Raw genomic sequence first — 21,312 nt, forward strand, 5'->3', positions numbered from 1 at the left:
TAAATTACTTGAGTTTTCAAGGTCGACCTTTTTCAACCCAGGACGTCATTAAAAATAAACTGCTTGGGTTCATAATTATGGACAACACGTAACGATTCATCTTTCATGGAAAAAATAAATGGAAGATGAGTGGAAAAAAAAACATAAAAGAAATTTAATAAAAAAAAAAAATAATCTTAGCAATATTGGATTTTTTTTTTCCCTTAACAAATAACTTTTTTGAATTACGATTGCAATTTAATGAGGACCACTTGATAAAATGTTTTACATATTGTACATATTGTACTATGAAGAAGATGAAGAAAAAAAAATGATGATGATGATGATGATAATGTGATAGAAGAGAGAGAAGGGAGAGACCGGGAGAGATACCAACAAAAATTCGTTGAATACTCTGGGAATTCCAAGAAGTGTATGATGATGATGATATGCCTGAAGACTTTAACGTCCTCAAAAAAATTTTTTTCTCATATTTTTATTCACTGCATTTGAAATCCCTACAGGATGCAACTGATCACAACCATCCACATGGTATTTTAATAAAACCAATACAAAAAAAAGAAAAAAAAAATATTTAAAATCCATTTTTTTCATCAGTTTCAAATAAATATTTTATTTTTCAATATTTATATTATTATAAATTATTGTGTGTTTTAAGTTTATGTATTAACAGTGTCTGTCAATTGATAATATAATTATCTCCATCAACATGAAGTTTGAACTCTATAAACAAATAATTTCTCATTTTTTTTTTTTCACGTTAAATAAACTCGTTGTAAATTTATCAATTTGCATACACATAAAAAGTTTATAAAAATTTAAAATAATAACAGCTCTATATTGACAATTAATTAATCCAATTTTGAAATATTGATTTTTAAATTTATTTATGTGTTTATTAACTTTTTAAAAAAAGTATTTTTAACTCAGTCAACAATATTGATTTAGGTCAAAATTTTTTAAACTACATTTTATATTTTGTTGAAAGAAAAAAAAAATCCTCACTTGTCTGATGTTTGATTTGTCTAAAAATAAAGTGTAAAACCAATCGAACAGAGTAAAACGAAAAAAAGTAATAAAAAAGAATGAAAAATTATATAAAAATCAATAGAAAAAAAAAAATATTTAAACGTGTTTTATTATAATTCAGTCACGATTTAAAGATTCTCTCTGGCTTTCTCTCTCACAACTTGAAATAAAATATCAATTACATGAAATACCATTATTAAAAAATAACACAAGTCAATTTGATGATGAAATATAAAATAATATGCAGTAAAATAAATCCAGCTAAATAATTGATAAATAAATTTGAAAATAGAAAAATAAAAATTTAATTTTCAAGAGAAATTGATGAGCAATATGTAGCAGGTTTGTCGGTGTATTTGGACATTTCAACAAATAAACTATAAACATATATATACATATAGATAAATAAAAAAAAAGAAGAAAAAAAAAAAAATGCTTGTTTGTCTTATCCTGGAGAATCCGGTTACGATTTTATAGTTCCGCATAGACTGAGGGCATAGCTGGGCATAGCAATACATCCACGGATTTTACTGTTGGTTCATGGTCGATCGTAAATTTCAAACACACACACATTAATATATATACAATTTATATATATACATGTATACATAGTTGTACATAGTTGTACATAGTTATACATAGTTGTACATGTGACCCAATCATCTCATGTACCATAAACAAATACAAACAAATTCAATCACGCAAGTAGAGACTTGTTTCAATTATTTTTCATATAAAAATATTAACACGCTATACTTTTTTATTTTACACGTAAAAAACAATTATTATTATTATTAAACTTAAATAATGTTATAAAAAAAAAAAATTTATATTATTTAATAACAAAATTGTATGAAAAAATTATGAAAAAAGATGAAAAGAAAATTTGTTTTTAATAAATATTTTTATTAAAGTTTTTTTTAAAAAAAATAAATAAATTATTTCAAGTATGATAAGGTTAAAGTATTTTTTATAAAAGTAAATTTTATTGTTATTTTTATTATTAATATAAAGAGAGGAAAAAGATAATAAAAATAAAAAAAAAAGTTGCTGTAATAATATAAAGGAAAAAAAAAAAAAAAAGAAAACGCAATTTCGACAAACAAGACTGGAGAACTTGAATGGGTTTTTCTATGATTTTTTTTTTATTATTTTTTTTTGCAAGGGTAAAAAGCTATGGGGTAGATTTTTTTCCCTTATATCTGTTTATCATTGTTACAGAATTGTTTGTCTGATTTTTTTTTCTCAGCGTTATCGAGCGATACGACCACCCGGAAACTCCAGAATAAAAAAAAAAAACTTTTTTATTCAATGGCTTTTTTTATTTTTAAATTGTTTTAAAGTACTTTTAAAAGTACATAATAATGTTTTATTGATATTTGAATTACTTGTTATTTATAAGTATATTAACATGAAAATATATTGTCGTATTAAAAGAGCGTATGTGCCATAATCGAAACGTTTCGAAAACGAAAAAAATCCACATTCAAATATCCTGATTTAAAATTCATAATAAATAAAAAGGCGTAAGTCCATGGAGATACGTCTGTTTAAAATTATCAACAGCAACATATGTTCTTTAAATTCCAGTAATTTTTTAAATTATTCAAACAGCCAAAAAAAAATTAAAGCATTTTGGCGAAAAAAAAAAAAAAAATTGTAGAAACAGGTTTATTTTTTCTTTTGGCAATAAAGCTTCTGGATGTATTTTTTTTTGCGATGATATTTAAAAAAAAAATATGTGTCAATGAGATTGATTAAACGAATAATAATTTGATTAATAATTAGCAAATTTAACTGGCGATAATGTCAAGCAATGATTATATAAAACAAATCATAGTTAAAATATAAATTTGATGATGTCTTCCTCATTTTATTCTCAACTATTTGCATATTATAGATGTTGGCTAAATGACATATAATAATTTATAATTATATTGTGTCATTATATGCAATTTTAAAACGTAGGTTGTTAGATGACTCGTAGACATTGAGGCAGCAATGTTATTTTTATTTAGCGCACCTAGCTTGTTAAAAAGTTGGGGGCGTTCAAGAATAAAATTACTAACATGTATTTTTTTTATTTAATTTTTTTATCAAGTATCACAAATAGCATTATTCACATGTCATTCAATGATTTATTTAACTTTTAAATAATACAGCCAATTTTAATTATCAATGCCGCCGAAAATATCATCGCGAAATTTCTCCAAAGAAATTTTGTTTATCAATTTTATTGGCGCATGGAAATTATTTAGATAACAATTGATTGTTGTAATAATAAAAAATTTATTTGTTCATGTCAATTTAAAGAGTAATTATTCAAAATTAAAAAACCAGATGGATGGATTTTTCTCCTGCTCATTTATTTATTTTTTCTTTTGGCCAAACCAGTGCCATGTACGGTTCTTTTAATTTTTTTTTTCTACATACATACCGAGGACATTTTGGACAGGTTTTAAGCTTGATATATATAAAAATAATGTATAGGAGGGGTCGCAGGTGCAAGGCACACGACCGTTTTAACGACAGGTGTCTTTTTTTTATTTTTATTTTTTGCTTCTATCAACTCCATTAACAATCAAAAAATATTTTTTAAATTACATAATCCGCTTTTTTTGCTTTCTTTTCCTTCCTCTCTCTTTGGGAATTTATATATATACTTTTTTTTCATTTTATTATGATTTACTGGAGAATTAAAAGTACTTGAAAAAGTACAAATTCAAAGTACCATCATTGGTAGTAAAAGTTTTCAACAACTTTTACCCTCAAAAGTTTTTTGTTTAAACTCATTTTTCATTCGCGTCATCCGGCTCTTGAGAATAACTTTACGACCAAAATAAATAGAGAAAAATAATAATAATGATGATAATATTATTAAAAACAACGTTATGAAAATAAAAAATGAAAAAAAAAATTTTTTAAATATCCTAGATTCAAAGGAAATAGAAATATATTTTTTTTTCAAATTTAAAATTCAGAAATTTTATAAAATGAATATTTAAAAATTATTTAAAACTTGTTTTGCAAAATTTATTAAAAGTTTTTTTTTTTAATTTATACTGTTATTTATTTTTAAAACTTGAAATTAAATTTAAAAACAAATTTTAATTTTTAATTTTAAATTAAATATAAAAAAAATTTTATTTAAAAAAAAAATTATAATCAATAAATAATTTTGTACTTAAAAAACTAATTAAAAATATATATATATATTTTTTTTTTCAATCTAAATTTAATAAAAAATAATTTAAAATTAAAATAAAAAAATATTTAAATTTTTAAGTTGCAAAATTACTGTTTAAATTGTTTTTGAAAAAATTAAAATTTCAAAAATTTTCAATGCTTTTACAAAAGCATAATAAAAATTCAAAAAAAACGTATATAAATTTTATAAAATTAATAACAATTAAATGTTAAACAATCAATTAAATATTTAAAGAAAAAAAAAATTATTTTTAATTAGTTTTATAATTAATTAACTAATTTAATTTTATTCGTCTCAACTCAAAATTCACCTCCTCGATATATTTCAACAACAATAACATTAATGTTAATAAATTAAAAATATAATTATATTTATTTTTTCTCATTTATAATGTACAAATACTCGTAGTTCTTTTTAAACTGTGCGTTGATGCTTAGCTTGTATATTTGGCAATATTCCAGGATCATCTCATTTCGAATTTGTTTCACACAAACACAAATATACACACATATTTAATTTTCTATTTTAATACATCCGGGTTTCAACAGTAGTTGAAATTTGCTATAATATAACAGGCGTTAACGACCTCTACACTTTATTATATTTTAAATTTTTAAAATCAAAAAAATATATATGTATTCAACTATCAGAAAAAACAGCGAAACGAAATTCTACTCACTTTTTATTTTTATCTATTATTAGAATAGCCAAATAAATTTAATTTATCCTATTTTCAACGAATTTTATTAGCTCCATAATGTTAAGGTTACAGTGACAAATAAATTATACAAAAAAATAAACAAATTAAAATAATGCAATAATATTTCTTAGAAATTGCTCCGCATAAAATCGAAACACAACTCATTTGTGTGTTTAGAAATAATAAAAATTTCTTTGATGTTAAAAGATAAATCTATTTTTTATATTTTAAAATTTAATTTGGAATATATATTTTTTATTTTTCAGGATAGTTGTAAAGTTTTAAAAAACTTTGTGCCACATTGTAAAATTAATTTTAATAAAAAAAAAAAAAAAAAGTTGTAACTTTGAAAGTTGAATTATAAATATGCAGATATTCAAGTTTCTATAGACTGATAATATTCTTGTATTAGTCTAGAGAACAAGTTTGGTCAACAGTTTGTTTTCATATAAATATTTCAAGTGTATATATGTGTGTTACAAGCACAAAAGTCGTTGTTCGTTTTGGCAAATACCATGTTTCAAAACTCGAATAATTATCGTTTGCAAACTGTGTGAGCTGGCAAACTTTATCTTGTACTTTGTGTACACCTTCTATACTTCAAAAAATCTCTCATTTTGTCTATTTTTTTTAACAACAATCGATTTAAATATATATTAACAATATATGACAAAAATTTAATGCTCCAAAGCTTGTTTCGAATATCGAAAAAATTTGTTCTCCAAGGTAATTTCGATTTCTGAAGGACAAATAATTCAAGTCAATAAACATCAAATTTCACATAAACTAATTGAACATAAATATAATTTTTTTCATTTATTTGACAAATTGAATTAGAAAAAATAAATCTATTTTATTAATTGAACGAAACTTCAAAGGGGAGTTTCGTTTTTGCTGGACCGCTTTTCTGACTCAGCATTTCGTCTTTTTATTTTTATTCAGTCTTTTCTACGCTAAAATGTGTTCTTTTTTTTCAATTTTTTTTTTATTTCTTTGGCAAAACACGAGAACGAAAGGAAGATATAGAAAACGAAGGGTGATGAGAAAGGGTAAGAGACGAGGTCTTTTGTTTGTCGAGACCGGTTTGTAAAGTTCTTCGAAGCATTTATTCCGGCTGGCGCTTTCGTGCTCTTTCTATATTTATTTTTTTTTTAAAACTCTTTTTTAACGTGGCCTACAAGATCGAGTTGGTTTTTTTTTTATTTTTATAACTATTATTTATCTGCCATGTAATTTTTTTTTTTCTTTTATCTTGTAAAAAGAGAGAGGGTTAGAGAAAAAAAAATGGCAAATTTAATTGTGAGTATATGCTCGCGCGCCAGTTGAGTTCATGAATGAATTCATAAAATTATATGGCATAATTTTTCATCAAATGAACACACCCTGAAGCTCATATTTATACACATAATCAGGACAATAATTAAATGAATTTTTACCTTTATCAATTTGCTGGGTGACAATGTTTTGTGGCACTGCAGCTATTGGTGTATTTACTGGACGTCCACGAGGTCTTCTACCAACTCGAGGCTGTAAAAACAAAAAATAAATAAACAATATTAATATTTATAAATAATTTAACACCTCTATATTTATCCTATTAATCTATTTTTTTTTTTTTTCAATTTACTCCAATTATTTACTCCAAATTTCGCCAACTCGAAACAAAAAATAAAATACATCAAAATTTTTTCGAACAAAAATGAAATTAACCTGATTTTTTTTCGGACAAAAATCAAATAAATCGGAGCAAATATAAATGTTTTTTTATCATCTTCAATATTTCGACAATTTACTCCAATTTTCATTGATCAATTTTGCTAAATTTTCGATAGAAAAAAAATCATTCAAAGATGATGAAAAAATTAGCCAAGAATTATATAAATTTTCAACAATAATTTCTCGATATAAATATCTGTATATAATTTTTAAAACAAGCTTCCAATTGCCTCCATCTTATTGCTCGTTACAATTTTATATTTTTTACCCCACTTGGCATCTATCTTTTTATAGCGTCATGGCTGGAAGTCAGATATAATCGTCAAGTGCCGCGCGCAGAATCCCGTGTCTTTGTTGGCTGTTATTTTTTTTATATTTGCCCTTTCTCTTAAACTCTCATTTCATCTTCTTCTCCATCATCATCATCATCATTTTTTCTTGATCATTTTGTAAAAGTATAAGAACATAAATGTGTATATATACACAGTGAAAAAATACAACACGCGCATCAGTGTGGCCGCAAGAAGAAAGCATGTTTTTAAAGTCCCACCTATCGTCTCGTTGTCTGGATCAAAAATGCAACAGTATGCACACAACAATACGTGTGCATTTTATACGCATATATATACATAAAAACATACACAATGTTATATGACCCCCCTGCTGTGTATTTTTCATCGTCGGCCATTCTCATGTACACAGCAACAACAGTAACAAGAACACACAACTCAAAAGCTTTTGTTCAACTTTTATGCATTTATATATTAGCTCAGATAAACGGCAACGACTTTGTGCATGTATGTAATAATCCATGTACACTGAGACAACCGGGATAAATAAGCGTAATACGATGCTACAAAAGGCAAATGAAAATAAAAAAAAAAAACACCATATATTATAACATTATGTTTAAAAAAATAAAATAAATAACAAGATGACGAAGAAATGAAAAAAAAATATATGATAATGCATTACGCATCATACTGCTGCACGTGGCAAGTTTTTTTTTTTTTTTTTTATGAAAAGAGAAATTTGCTGATGAGTGGTTTTAATTACAAGAAAAAAAAAAGGATTATATTTATTTTTATAATGTTATTTTGCTGATTAATTACAAGTGAATGAGATGATGATAAAAAAAAATAAATATGATGAGTCAATGATTGAATGATGCACTTGAATGTATATATTTATTTAATTTCTCACGTAATGTATTTAATGATTATTTATTATTAATTTTATGAGGTTTATAAAATTTATAAAATTAATGTTTTATTTAAAATACAGTTGTGGTTATTTTTAATCAAGGTGAGTCATTGATGATCAAGTCACTGTGTTTATTATTTATTATTTTTAAATTTTTTTGTAATGATGATGATGTATAGATGTAAATTAATGAGGAGTTATTGAAACTGGTGTATGGTAAATGTCAAAAAGAAATAAAATAGTTGGAGCATATTTATTACATGTGGAGGAATTTTACAACAGCCCTCTGGCAACACTGAACCAACCACCAAAAATGGTAGAGTTGTTAGGGTGAATAGAAAAAAAATATGAAAAAAAGATGAGAGCAGAAAATAAGGGTAGAAAAAAAGATGTTTAAAAAACAACCTGACTTTAACCCCAATTTGCAATAAAAATTGGGGAGAAAAATAAAAAAATGCATCTTTCGAAATTTAATTTTTCTATCTCTATATTTCGATTCCTCTCTTTCGAAATTTACTTTTCTATCTCTATTTCGATTCCTCCCTTTCGAAATTTAATTTATACTGTCAAAAGAATTATTATTCAACTGAAATATATACAACTCGATAAATAAATTACATTTTTTTTTTTTTAATTATTATGAACTCAATTTTAATATGTACATCAGTGTCAAATAATTTTTTCGATAAAATTTAAAAATACCTTTGATAATAAATTATTCAATGATTTTTTTTTCCCCAATATTATCATCATTTTTATCGTTAAATATTGAATAAATCACTCGAGTTATATTGAATTTTATATACATCAAGTATAAATTTAAAGTAAAACTTTTAACTATCATTTATTCAAGAATGAATTTATATTTTATCTTGAATAAAAAAGTAAAAAAAAAATATAATCTCATGAACAAATGTCGCATTCTTAAACCGCCTCCATTTGCCCATGACTGCCAAGTAGCAGATATTCTCGTCGATCAATTGAACAACCTAAAAAAATTTCTATAATATATTTTTAAAATTATAAATTTATCCTGTCTCTTTTCTCACAAAACTTGTCTATTTATTTCGCATCAACAAAACTAAATAAATCTTTCTCCACCTTCTATTTCTCCTTCCTCATTTATTTTTTTCATTACAAACTTTTATATGCATTTATTTTTTTTTTCTACTCGAAATCACTGTGTGTATATGTATTTCTTTACACACAGTATAGTAATAATATAAAATAGCACGAGGGATGGGCAAAATATCAAGCAAAAGCAAGCAAAAGTTTACCGACAAAAAAAAAACATATAAAACTTTAAATAAAAAAAAACCTAATGTTTATAATAATAAAAAAAAAAAAAGTATTAAAACTAGTTTGGAGTGGGCGTGATTCGGTCTACGCATTCGACTTACTTTCGTTTCCTTTTTTCCCTCCTCTCCACGTCTGTCCGTTTAAACTGGCAATGGCCGCTGTTATATATATCCCTCTTTTCCTCTCTACAATTTACCTACTCTTGCCTCCAACCCACCCGCTAAACCACCCACTCGTTTTGTTGCTCACTCACCCAGTCAAGCCACTATGATATTTTATATCCACAGAGGGTCAACGAGGGTCACCCGTCACTTATTCTCAACTAACTGTCTCTATGTATCGTCAAGCATCATCATCATCATCATCATTATTGTTATGATAATGATGATGATGCATCTACATTATCAAAACCACCAGTAATATCCGGCTCTCTTTACTTGGCAACCAACGCGCTTTAAACTTATTACTATATACATTTCATATTGTGTTTAATTTATTAACTATTTATTAAAAAATATATAACATAGTTTTTCGATTTTATAATTTTCTTTTCTATCAATGAAGATAAGTTTTTTCCTTGTTTTTTTGTAATAATTAATTTAAAAATAAATAACAGTTGTTGTTGTTTGTGTAATCACTGTTTAAAATGTCAATTAAATATTGTTATTATATTTGAGTAATAATTATATTAACATTACTGATGTAAATATAATTATGATGATGATGATGATGATGATGGATCGTAAAAGGTCAATTGAATAAAAAAATAAAATTATTATCTTATCGTTTTGTTTTTTTCCATATTTATTTATAGGTCATTCTAATCTTGATGATAATAAATAATTTTATTTATTTTTAATGATTCAATTAATTGATATTGAGGATATATTTTTTTAATGTGTGAGTTGGGATGATTTTGATGAGGAAAGTATCGATCCAATATTAAATAATTGCACAAAGACAGTTGGGTCGGTGGGTGGTGAAAAAAAAAGTTGAGGGGTTGCCATTCATGAGCCCAGAAATCAACATTGTTATCGATTGAATGATAAAAATAATAATTCGAAAATTTATTTATCGAAACGGAGTAAACGGATAGATAATTAATTTCGAAAAAAATATAAATTTATTGAGTGTAGTAGAAATAATTAGCTGGAGAAATAAAAATAGGAGTGTTTCGAATAATAATCTGGGTTTTTTAGTATTTCTCGTATCAATACCATCATGATGATGATAAAAAAAAAAATTATAATAATTTTAATAACTCAATACACACCACTGATGTTTAATTGTAAATTTTATCAACACACACGTAACAACATGTGCATAAAAATAAATCAAGCCGGTAGAAACACGAAAATTCACACACAATGAATAATTTTTTTAATCACACACAATATTAATTAACAAGACATAAAAAAACTTTCATTTCTAAGCATAAAAATAATTAAAAATCATTGAAAAAAAATTACACAGACGCACATTTAATAAACTTGTTTTGCAGAAAAAATAAAAATTTATTTAAATAATTCTCAAGTGTAAAATAATGATTGTTTTTTTTTTATGAAAAATAATTAAAATTCACAAATATATTAATTTTCGAATAAATTAATTAATTATTTTTGATGTATAATTAATTGAAATGAGTTTGGAACGCGAAAACGCGAACAGCGATACGCGCGGACCACAGTGCTGCCGTCTACTGGGCCAACATCAATTGCTTCTCATGCTATCGCACCTCCCCCTCCTACAAGTTGCTATTTCTAACCATGGCATGTCACTTTAATTTGCCCCCACTCTAACATAATTTGACCACGCGCGCGCATCTATACAGACGATGCGAGCAGAGAAAGAGAGAGAATCCAGCTATTTTTCTCTCCCACTATGCGTCCACTTTTACCCAAAGCCAAAAGTCCCTTTCGATCGTGCTCAAAATTATTTCTCTCTCTCTCTTATGTATGTATTAAACAAGCCAACATTGTCGAGACTGATTTCTATCCTTATTTTTTTTATCAGTCCATACATTGATTATATCCTTGTCTAACCGTAAACGTAAACACAAGGCGAATCAGCTCATCAGTCTGTTGCCCCAGCCAACACAGACTATACACACTCATGCCAACATTGAAACAACTCTTTCCTCTAAATGCCCCCCTTCCCTTCTTTCACCCTCGCCCCTCGCTCTTCCACCCCCTCCTTGTAGTTTGATACTAGGCATGTCACGCAAACGATAATATTGCAAACTCGAGGAGTCTGATGCATACTCGATAATAAACTTGGACTGGTTTTACTGTGTGCTGCAGGCTCAACACACTCTTTCGCATAATCTCATTAACATTTTTGAAATTTTTTTTTTTTTCTACCAGCTATGGTCGATATAATTTACCGGGTTTTCTACGTATTTTTTTTTTTTTCTGTAATAATTGATGCATATTATTTCGTAATTATTTTGCATTTTTTATTTTCGAAATTTCGTGGAAATTATTTCGATGGTTTAAATTCATTTCTGGCAAAATATATTTATATGTATTTTTTTTTGTTTATTTTTGGGTTTCTTTGAATTTAGCTGACAAAATTTTGTAGATTTTCCGTATGTTTTTCTTGAACTAGGCCACAATTTTCGAGTAGCACAAAGTTATCCAGACGCAAATATTTTTACAAAGAAGCTCTTTAAATGGATAAAAGTTGAATCGATTCAAGTGTGTAGGGAAAAAAAAAATAAGAGGAGAAATATATCTAAGAGAAGAAGGAGGACACAGTGGCATCGATTAAAGTATCCTTCGGTGGTCCTGTTGGATATAAAATAAAAGAAGGGGAATTGCCTACCCTCGAGTATCTTATCGAACATCTCCTCCCTGATGCTATGGAGTTTGTGGATATTATATACTGTGCCCGGGCTGTAACGAAGATCCTCGTATTTCACAATTTTTTTTTTTTTTTTCATTTTTATATGGCTGCTTATTTTATTATTTTTTTTTATACTTGTATTCCTCACAAGATTAACAGGGACAAGAGTGGCTTTTTTATTTTTCTTCTTGTCATTTTATGGGGTATATTTTCATGACCATATTGTAAATACTCAATCAAATAATTTGATAGACTTATTGTTGCCAAAAAAAATAACCAAACAAATAGACAAAAAATAATTTGATAAAGAGGCTGGTGTTAATGATAAACCAAATATTTTTATACAAAACAAAAAAGTAATAAGCTATATTATGTTTAATTATAATTTATACAATTACGTGTTTATCGATGTATTGACAGGTAATTTATTAACTCAGGTAATTTATTAGTATGCATATAAATATGCAACAAAGGTTTTCAATGAGTTTGGTCAAATTCTCTCACGCTGTTAAAGTTTGGTTAAATTATTTATCAAACTATACACATAACACAAAAGTTTGTAATATATATTACACACATGTACAAAGCATTAATGATAACCAGCCAACAAGGAGGTCACATACTTTAACTTGTAATAATAAAATTGATACAAGTGTTTTTTTTTTTTTTTTTTTCAAATTCAATAAACCAATATTTACTCTTTTTTTTATGTAAAAAAAATATATTTAATACTGCTTTTTACATTGATAAAAAAGAAGCATTAAAGAATGTATATTAATAAATAATTTTGGAAGTTTTTTGTTGGTTGTAATTTAATAATTTTAAACTGGTCAGTAAAATAAAAACAAATAACATGATAACATGGTTTTTCGTTGATGTTAAAACCAGTTTAATAAAACGAGGACAATATAAAAAACAACTCAATGTATATATATAAAAAATACAAGATGAAATATAAATGAAATAAATTTACACTGCAGTGACGTTGTATAATAATAATAAATATATTTTTCTATTCATCTCGCGTATTCGTTATCTCATTGTTGCTCAATTTATTCACCCCACTATACAAGAGACACCATGGAATGTCGAAATTGGTATTAAATAAATTATTTCACCAGTTGAAAAACAGGTGAATTGAATTTAAACTTTAGTATTTTGTATAAAAACATTTAAATATTATATTTAATATTAATTAAATATATATTTAATTAAAAACGAAAAATCAATAGAAATTTTTTTTCTATAGAAAAAAAATGAAAAATCGATAGAAATTTTTCTATATAGAAAAAAAATTTCTATTGCGATTTTTCATTTTTTACAGCTTAACCTTGATGAATAAACAAAAAAATAAAACAAATCGATATGTATTTTTCTGAGGTGATGAAAAAGAAAATAAAAAAAAGTAAAAAAAAATAGAGAAAAATAGGGTCGAAGGTTCAATGTTTATGGAGCTATTATAGTTGGCGGATGTAAACACGATGAAAAAAGTATCGATGAAAGTAGACAGAGAATGTAAAAAAAAAAAAAATTAAAAAAAGACGTGTATATATATAGAGGGATGAATGGTGCAAGTAGGAGAAATAAAATGAGGACTTGAGACTGGCTGGGTTGAAGCCAGAGCAGACCAGAACCGAGTCAACGTTATAACCTACCCCTAGTTGTACATAGTACCACCACTACCATCACCATCATCACCAGACATACATACAGAGAAATATTATGTCTACAATTTTCATTTTCCCCTCTCTAAAATATAACCTCCCACTATTTTATTTTTCCTCTTTATATATTCTCCTTTTACCCCTCTAACGTTGCTTTTCAACCAAAAGCAAATCAATACAGCTACCGACCGCCACCACCCCTCAACATTCTCGCAAAACGCACCCCTTTACATATTCTCAATGTACATATATACATACCCCTTTAAACCATCTATCTTTACCACCACCATCACCACAAATTTTTATTTTTTATTTCCATTTTCTTTTACCCTTTCTTTCTTTTTTGTAACTTAACTACATCAACCCTTTCTCTCACTCATCATATACAATTGCTACAGACATCAACCTACTCTCATATTCATTGTATATAATATATATAGATGTAACTCGAGTTCTCTTGATCGTAATCCTTGTTTTGTTCACTCAAACACTCGACCGAAATCCATCACAACGTTTGTCTGGCAACCCTTAAATTCATTCACTCACTCATACAAAAACTTGGCTTTCACTTTTTTTATTTCGGAATTGAATGTTACAGAAAAATTTGATTTATGAAAATTATATTTTTATTTTTTTTTTAAATACTGGAATGAAGTAATACCTTACAATGAAAATTTTAATATTAACACTGAAAAAAAAAACTTCTGTCAGATAGAAGTTTTCTTCTTGCAAAAAAATGGATTTGGATTAAGAAAAAGTTGATTTGGATTGAGACAAAGACTTCTTAATCCAAATCATAAAAACTCAGAATCATGAAAACGTCTTGGTTCAAAACAAATTGTTCATGTTTTTAGAAGTATACTTCTTGGATTATGAACAAAAGTGTCTCGGTCCAAGGCAAATTGTTCATGTTTTTAGAAGTATACTTCTTGGATTATGGATAAATGTGTCTTGGATCGAGACGAACTGTTCATGTTTTTAGAAGTATGCTTCTTGGATTATGGATAAATGTGTCTTGGACCGAGACAAACTGTTCATGTTTTTAGAAGTATGCTTCTTGGATTATGAACAAAAGTGTCTCGGTTCAAGGCAATATTGTTTTTATTTATGAACATTTATTCTCAATAGGATTGAAAATAAAAAAAATAAAAAAAATTTTTCAGTTACAAACTTGTAATTTGTAATTTTTTTTTTCCTGCAATTTTATTTTATAATTTTTTTCCTACATTTTACCTAACGCGGGACCCGAACCTGTGACCGTAAACCTATCTAGTCTAAACCTGTGCCTTAGCTCGCTTAACCACGGGCGCGATATGGAAACGGAAAGTTATTTGTATTACTTTAGTGACAAGATATTTTTTTTTTTTTAAATTTATTACATGAACAAATGAACTAAAACTACCACGTATCAATTTGTATTACTTTAGTGTACTATTGTATTATTTTATGTTTTCTAAATTTTATTAAACATTTAGATAACATTTTATCAGTATTATTATTTAAGAATATAAACAATTTAAATGCTATAGTATTTTGAGTCGATTTAATATTGCCACATTTTGTATTTTAATAAATTAAATTTAACATTTATTTGATTTAATTTATTTTTAGAATTGTACTTGATAAAACTTTAAAAAAATAATACATTTTTTTTTTCAATTTTCGATTATAATTAAGTTTTTCTTTACAGTCAGTAAATCTTAAATTTTTCAATAATTCTAACTATTATATTATTGTTGTTTATATTCTTAAATAATAATAATGATAAAATGTTATTTATATGTTTAACAATTATTTGGAAAACATAAAATGTTTCGATATAACAAAAGAATGATATTATAGTAATTTAATAATTAATTATAAAAAAATATATATATACGTGTAGTTTCAGTTCATTTGTATAATAAATTTAAAAAAAAATATCTTGTCACTAAAGTAATACAAATAACTTCCCGTTTCCATATCGCGCCCGTGGTTAAGCGAGCTAAGGCACAGGTTTAGATTAGATAGGTTTTTAAGGTAATAGGTTCGGGTCCCGCGTTAGGTAAAAAAAAAAAAAAATTGTAGGAAAAAAAATTATAAAATAAAAATTGCAGGAAAAAAAAAATTACAAATTACAAGTTTGTAATTGAAAAATTTTTTTTATTTTTTTTATTTTCAATCCTATTGAGAATAAATGTTCATAAATAAAAACAATATTGCCTTGAACCGAGACATATCGATTCATAATTCAAGAAGAATACTTCTAAAAACATGAACAATATGTCTTGAACCGAGACACTTTTGTTCATAATCCAAGAAGCATACTTCTAAAAACATGAACAGTTTGCACACAGAGAAGGATATGTTAACAGTTAACATATCCTGTTTAATGTTAACATATGCCATGTTAAAATGGGTGGTGGCTGATAAGTTTACATCAAAGATATATATATTAACATTAAACATACGTATCTTAATAGTTAATATGCGTATGTTAACTATTAAGATATCTGTAATTGTCTGTAATTGACACAGTTTGAAGGTTAGGCTGATAGTTGAAGACATTTACGTATGTAAATATGAAAATTGAATGTAAAATTAAGAATGAATTTACAAAAAAACTAAATTTAAATAAATTTATGACAACACGAGTACATATTATATTATATTACAATTAGAATAGTATCACAATATAATGTCAAAAAAAAAAGATGACAAGAAGTAGACTGGCGCATCAAAATATTTGGCCGCGTAAAGATACGTATGTTAACTATAAACATGCGTATGTTAACAGTTAAGATATCTATGTTTATTGTTAATATATATATCTTAACATTAAACTTTTGTATGTTTAATGTAAACATATTGGTATGTTAACTGTTAACTTATCCTTCTCTGAGTGTGTCTCGGTCCAAGACACATTTATCCATAATCCAAGAAGCATACTTCTAAAAACATGAACAGTTCGTCTCGATCCAAGACACATTTATCCATAATCCAAGAAGTATACTTCTAAAAACATGAACAGTTTGTCTCGGTCCAAGACACATTTATCCATAATCCAAGAAGCATACTTCTAAAAACATGAACAGTTCGTCTCGATCCAAGACACATTTATCCATAATCCAAGAAGTATACTTCTAAAAACATGAACAGTTTGTCTCGGTCGAAGACACATTTATCCATAATCCAAGAAGCATACTTCTAAAAACATGAACAGTTCGTCTCGATCCAAGACACATTTATCCATAATCCAAGAAGTATACTTCTAAAAACATGAACAATTTGCCTTGGACCGAGACACTTTTGTTCATAATCCAAGAAGTATACTTCTAAAAACATGAACAATTTGTTTTGAACCAAGACGTTTTTTTCATGATTCAAGAAGTTTTTTATGATTTGGATTAAGAAGTCTTTGTCTCAATCCAAATCAACTTTTTCTTAATCCAAATCCATTTTTTTGCAAGAAGAAAACTTCTATTATTAAGAACTTTTTGTCTTAAAAATAGAAAAAAATTTTTTCAGTGAAGAGTGTTTCATTTTTCAGTATGAATTTTGCAAATAATAACAGGTTATTTTACTTTTTTTTTTTTCATTATTAAATCTTTTATGGTGTATTTAATTCCATAGAAATGAATGAGGGTATTTTTTTTTTTTTCGCATTTAAAGGGGATTTATGTATAGAATTAGAATGAAAATTTCTGGTGTTGTTAAAGCAACAATTGCTTTGTATTTGTGAGCAATTTTCAAGAGTCCTTGTATAGAAATTTAAAAAAAAAAATGTAATTGCTTCTGTCTTGAACACAAATGTATATATATTTTCGAAAATACTTGAAAGAAAAAAAAAGATGAATAAATAATAATTATAAATAAATCAGTAAAACAAGATGTATGTTTTTTTTTTATAAATTCAATAAAAAAGTTTTTTCTTTGATGAAAAAGTTTTATGGAAAAAAAAAAAACGAGTTTATGTGTTGTAATAGCAAGTATTTCTTTGACAGAGATTCAACCGGAAAAGTCACAATATCGATTTTCTCAAAAGCTTAAAGGGAAACACACACGATGTGTTTACAAATGAACAATAATTTTTCAAGTCTTGTTTTTTTTTTTAAGGAAAGAAGTTAAAAAGTAAATGGAAAATGAAAACTTGGAATAGATTAATTAAATAATAAATATCATTAGTTAAATTAGACTTGAATAATAATGTTTTATTTGAATAGAAATAATTTAAATTAATAATTTCTATTTGAATGTTTTCGAAATAAAATACTAAACAACCGTCGCAATTTCGAAGCAAATTATTACTTTAAAAAATAAATAAATTACAAGGTTTTTCATATAAATAATCATTCGGAAAATATAAAAGATTAGAATCTAAATTTACAATAATTTTAATTAGAAAATTGGTCAGGTCGTTGAGTGTAACACGCAGACGGTGTCCAGGTTCAAGTCATGTCACACTTTTGAGCCGCATTTTCATAAAAACGATTATAAAAATTGGACAAACAAGGACACAATTTCAAGAGAAAAAAAAAAAGCCAGTTTAAAAAATTTCGACTGGAAGGGAAATATAGTAATAATAATTTAAAAAATGTTTGTTCAACTTACCACGACGATCGCGTGCGTCATCAGTCCAGTCGACGACCTCGACCTCCTCGGCGTCATGCCGACGACCTCGCCCCTCATGATACTTTCCACAACTGCACCCATAAAATCAAAAATATATATATTTTTTTATTTACATACTTATCAAAGTGTATAGGTTAGTTATTATTAAAACAAAACAATAAGTAATAATATTTTAACTAATAAAAATAGAGCTTTAAATAAAGTTATTTTACAAAACAATCTTGTTACAACTTTCTTCTCCTTCTTAAAGTTAACTTGACTCATAAAAATAAAATAAAGTTTTTAAAAAAATTTCATAACGACCTTGAAAAAGTAAATATATAAAACTTTTTTTTGTTAATAAAATTTTTGTAATATAAAAAAAGAGAATTGAAAAATTTAATTAATCAAAGTTTATAAATAAATTTGAGTGTATATAACTGACCTCTATCTCCAAGGACTCTGATTTGTACAAGTCCTGGATCTTCACTGTGATCTTCCAAGACAGTGTCATCAGTTACTGTCAACTCCTGGAAGAAAATATTTAATTTTTATTATTGATAAATTTTGATGGATCGTTAAATGGCTGTTTATAAATACCTTGGTGGATTCATTGTAACCGACAATAACAGCAGTGTACCATTGAGTTGTACCTTCAGCACGATAAACTTCAACTCTGTATCCAACAAGTACACTTGGTGTGTTCAAAAGTATTCTCTGTGAATCTTGCATTTCTGACCATTTTCTTGCAGCATTCGCCCATTCTACTGATGTCTTTGTCAACTCCCAATCCTGTTGATAATTTATTAATAATAAGTCATATTAATTTTTATTAAAGTCATTATCTGGGTTATAAATTTAATATAATTTGTCTGGAAAGTTTTGTGTATTTATACAAGGGTAGTAATATTATTCTGCTTTAAATTCTTCAACTTTTTCTTTTTTCTTTTATCCATAAAACAAAATTGCATGATAAATTATTTTTGTAATATTAAAAATTCAACGTAAAAATATCCTTTTTGATTTATTTAACAAAAAAAAAATCAAGGTAATCGAAATTGTTTCGATTGAGTTTCGATTTGATCAATTTTTCGTTTATTTATTTCGATTTACTCAAATTTATCATACTTTATTTTCAACTTACTTCAATAAAATTTAAAAGAAAATAAATTATTTTTACAATGCTACATATAAAAATGTCTGATAAATAAAAATAAAATATTTTAAAAGTTATTTCAAAAACATTTCAAAGTCTAACTTGTATAAATGTAATTTTTTTTTTCTTAAATCCCTACTTGGCATTGAAATTGAAAAAAAAAAAACCTACATTTGTTTTATATTTTTCCACACAGTTATTATCACATAATTACATAAGAAAAATAAAAAAAAAATAATTAATAAAATTACCACATATTTTTCGAATAACACAATTGATTTAAATTTTAAATGAAAAAAACTTTTTAATGAATTTCCATGACAAAAGAATTTAGGTAAATTAAAAATTTACAGTGAAAATTAAATGCTCAGGATGTATACAATGTGTTGTTTTTTTTTTTTGTATTTTAAATTGAAATTTTTATGTTGTTTTTTTAATGTTTAAAGAGCCTGGAGTACACGTGACCTGATACAAGGCTGCCAAAGACCGTTACAAATAAACTGGGGAATGTGTTGGCGCCCATGGATCTTGGCTATTATCCAGTCGACATTTATTCTCTATAACTTTTTAAGTTTAAAAATAAATACACTAATGATTAAATTGCATATAGCCAAGACAATATAAAAATAAAAATATTTCATTGAAAATAAAAATAACATTCTACGAGTTTCCATTTACGTTTAGTTATATATATTATTTTTTTTTCAACAAAAGATATTCAATATCTCAAGACAAGCATGTGTTGTTTATGTATTTCAGTGTCATCAAATTTATATCCATAAAAAAAAAATTTACAGTATTTTCTTTAAATAATAATAAAATTAATTTATTGGATATTTTTTTTATTTTTTTTTTTCAAATTTAGTTTCAGCAGGATGCTAGCCACATTTTCCAGATGATTTTCAAGGAATTTTCTCATAAAATACATCCATGACCACCACAGGGAACTTTTAAACCCAAAATGAATTATATTTTTTTAATTTTATTTTATATATAGTTTAAGTTTGTGACCCTCATCATGTAGACAAGTTTTAAATGTTAACACAAAATTAACTTGACATTTTAATTACAAAACAATTTAAAAAAAAATTAAATAAAAATAACAATTACGTGATAAATAATAATGACAATATGTTGATTTAAAATTAAAATATATTTTTATTGACTTACGACAAATGGCTTGAGGGTGGTATAATCAATAAATTCAAGTTTTTTATCATGTAAAAACTCGACAGGCATCAATTCATTTTCCAATTCAACTCTTGCAACTAGCGGATAAAAGCTCTGAAATAAAAAAAAAAAAACAAAATTATAATTAAATGAAAAAACAAACACAAAAATAATTTAATAATAATAATTATTTATTTTTAATAATGTGTGCACTTTCACCTAAACAACAATGCACACACATAAATTGGTTTTCTATGAACCGTGAGATTTTCATTATTAAATTTTTTTATTTTTCATATTGTTAATTAAAAATTTAAATCACATGTGAATATATTTAACATTTCCGTTTTATTTTGTTGTTATTTTTTTTTTAATGAATACCGTTAAAGCAATATTATTATATAAAATGTGCACTTACAATTGCAGGCCAATTAATTGTTGTATTTGTTGTTGATGTGGATTTTATTGATCTTCCATTTGAACGATGTTGATTATTATTATTACAGTGTTGATCAATTGGTACTAGACTATTTGAATGTCTTGGATCTTGTCTATCAGCCCAGTAGAGATTTTTTTCAATGAGAAACAATGAAAATTGTAAATCACGATGTGGAATTAACCATTCACGTCTTCTCCATTCGACATCGTCATACTCAACCAGCAACTGAAAAAAATTATTTAAATTATTATTAATTCAAGGGGTTTCGTCTATTTTTTAAAACGAAGAGTGAGA

At 25.9% G+C, this 21,312-nt stretch overlaps 1 protein-coding gene across 2 annotated transcripts in view; it reads right to left on the reverse strand.

The window, feature by feature from the left end:
* The window catches only part of LOC122848945, an 81,309-nt gene that overhangs the window by 39,228 nt on the left and 20,769 nt on the right, over positions 1-21,312 (reverse strand). For both annotated transcript variants that reach the window (XM_044147410.1, XM_044147411.1), the window contains exons 2-7: positions 20,998-21,243; positions 20,580-20,693; positions 18,854-19,045; positions 18,699-18,783; positions 18,254-18,345; positions 6,374-6,464 (exon numbers count right to left, since the gene is read on the reverse strand). In XM_044147410.1, coding sequence (XP_044003345.1) covers positions 6,374-6,464; positions 18,254-18,345; positions 18,699-18,783; positions 18,854-19,045; positions 20,580-20,693; positions 20,998-21,243 — 820 coding nt within the window. The remainder of the gene's footprint in view (positions 1-6,373; positions 6,465-18,253; positions 18,346-18,698; positions 18,784-18,853; positions 19,046-20,579; positions 20,694-20,997; positions 21,244-21,312) is intronic.

Source organism: Aphidius gifuensis, linkage group LG2, assembly GCF_014905175.1.
Source record: "Aphidius gifuensis isolate YNYX2018 linkage group LG2, ASM1490517v1, whole genome shotgun sequence".
Taxonomy (NCBI): Eukaryota; Metazoa; Arthropoda; class Insecta; order Hymenoptera; family Braconidae; genus Aphidius; species Aphidius gifuensis.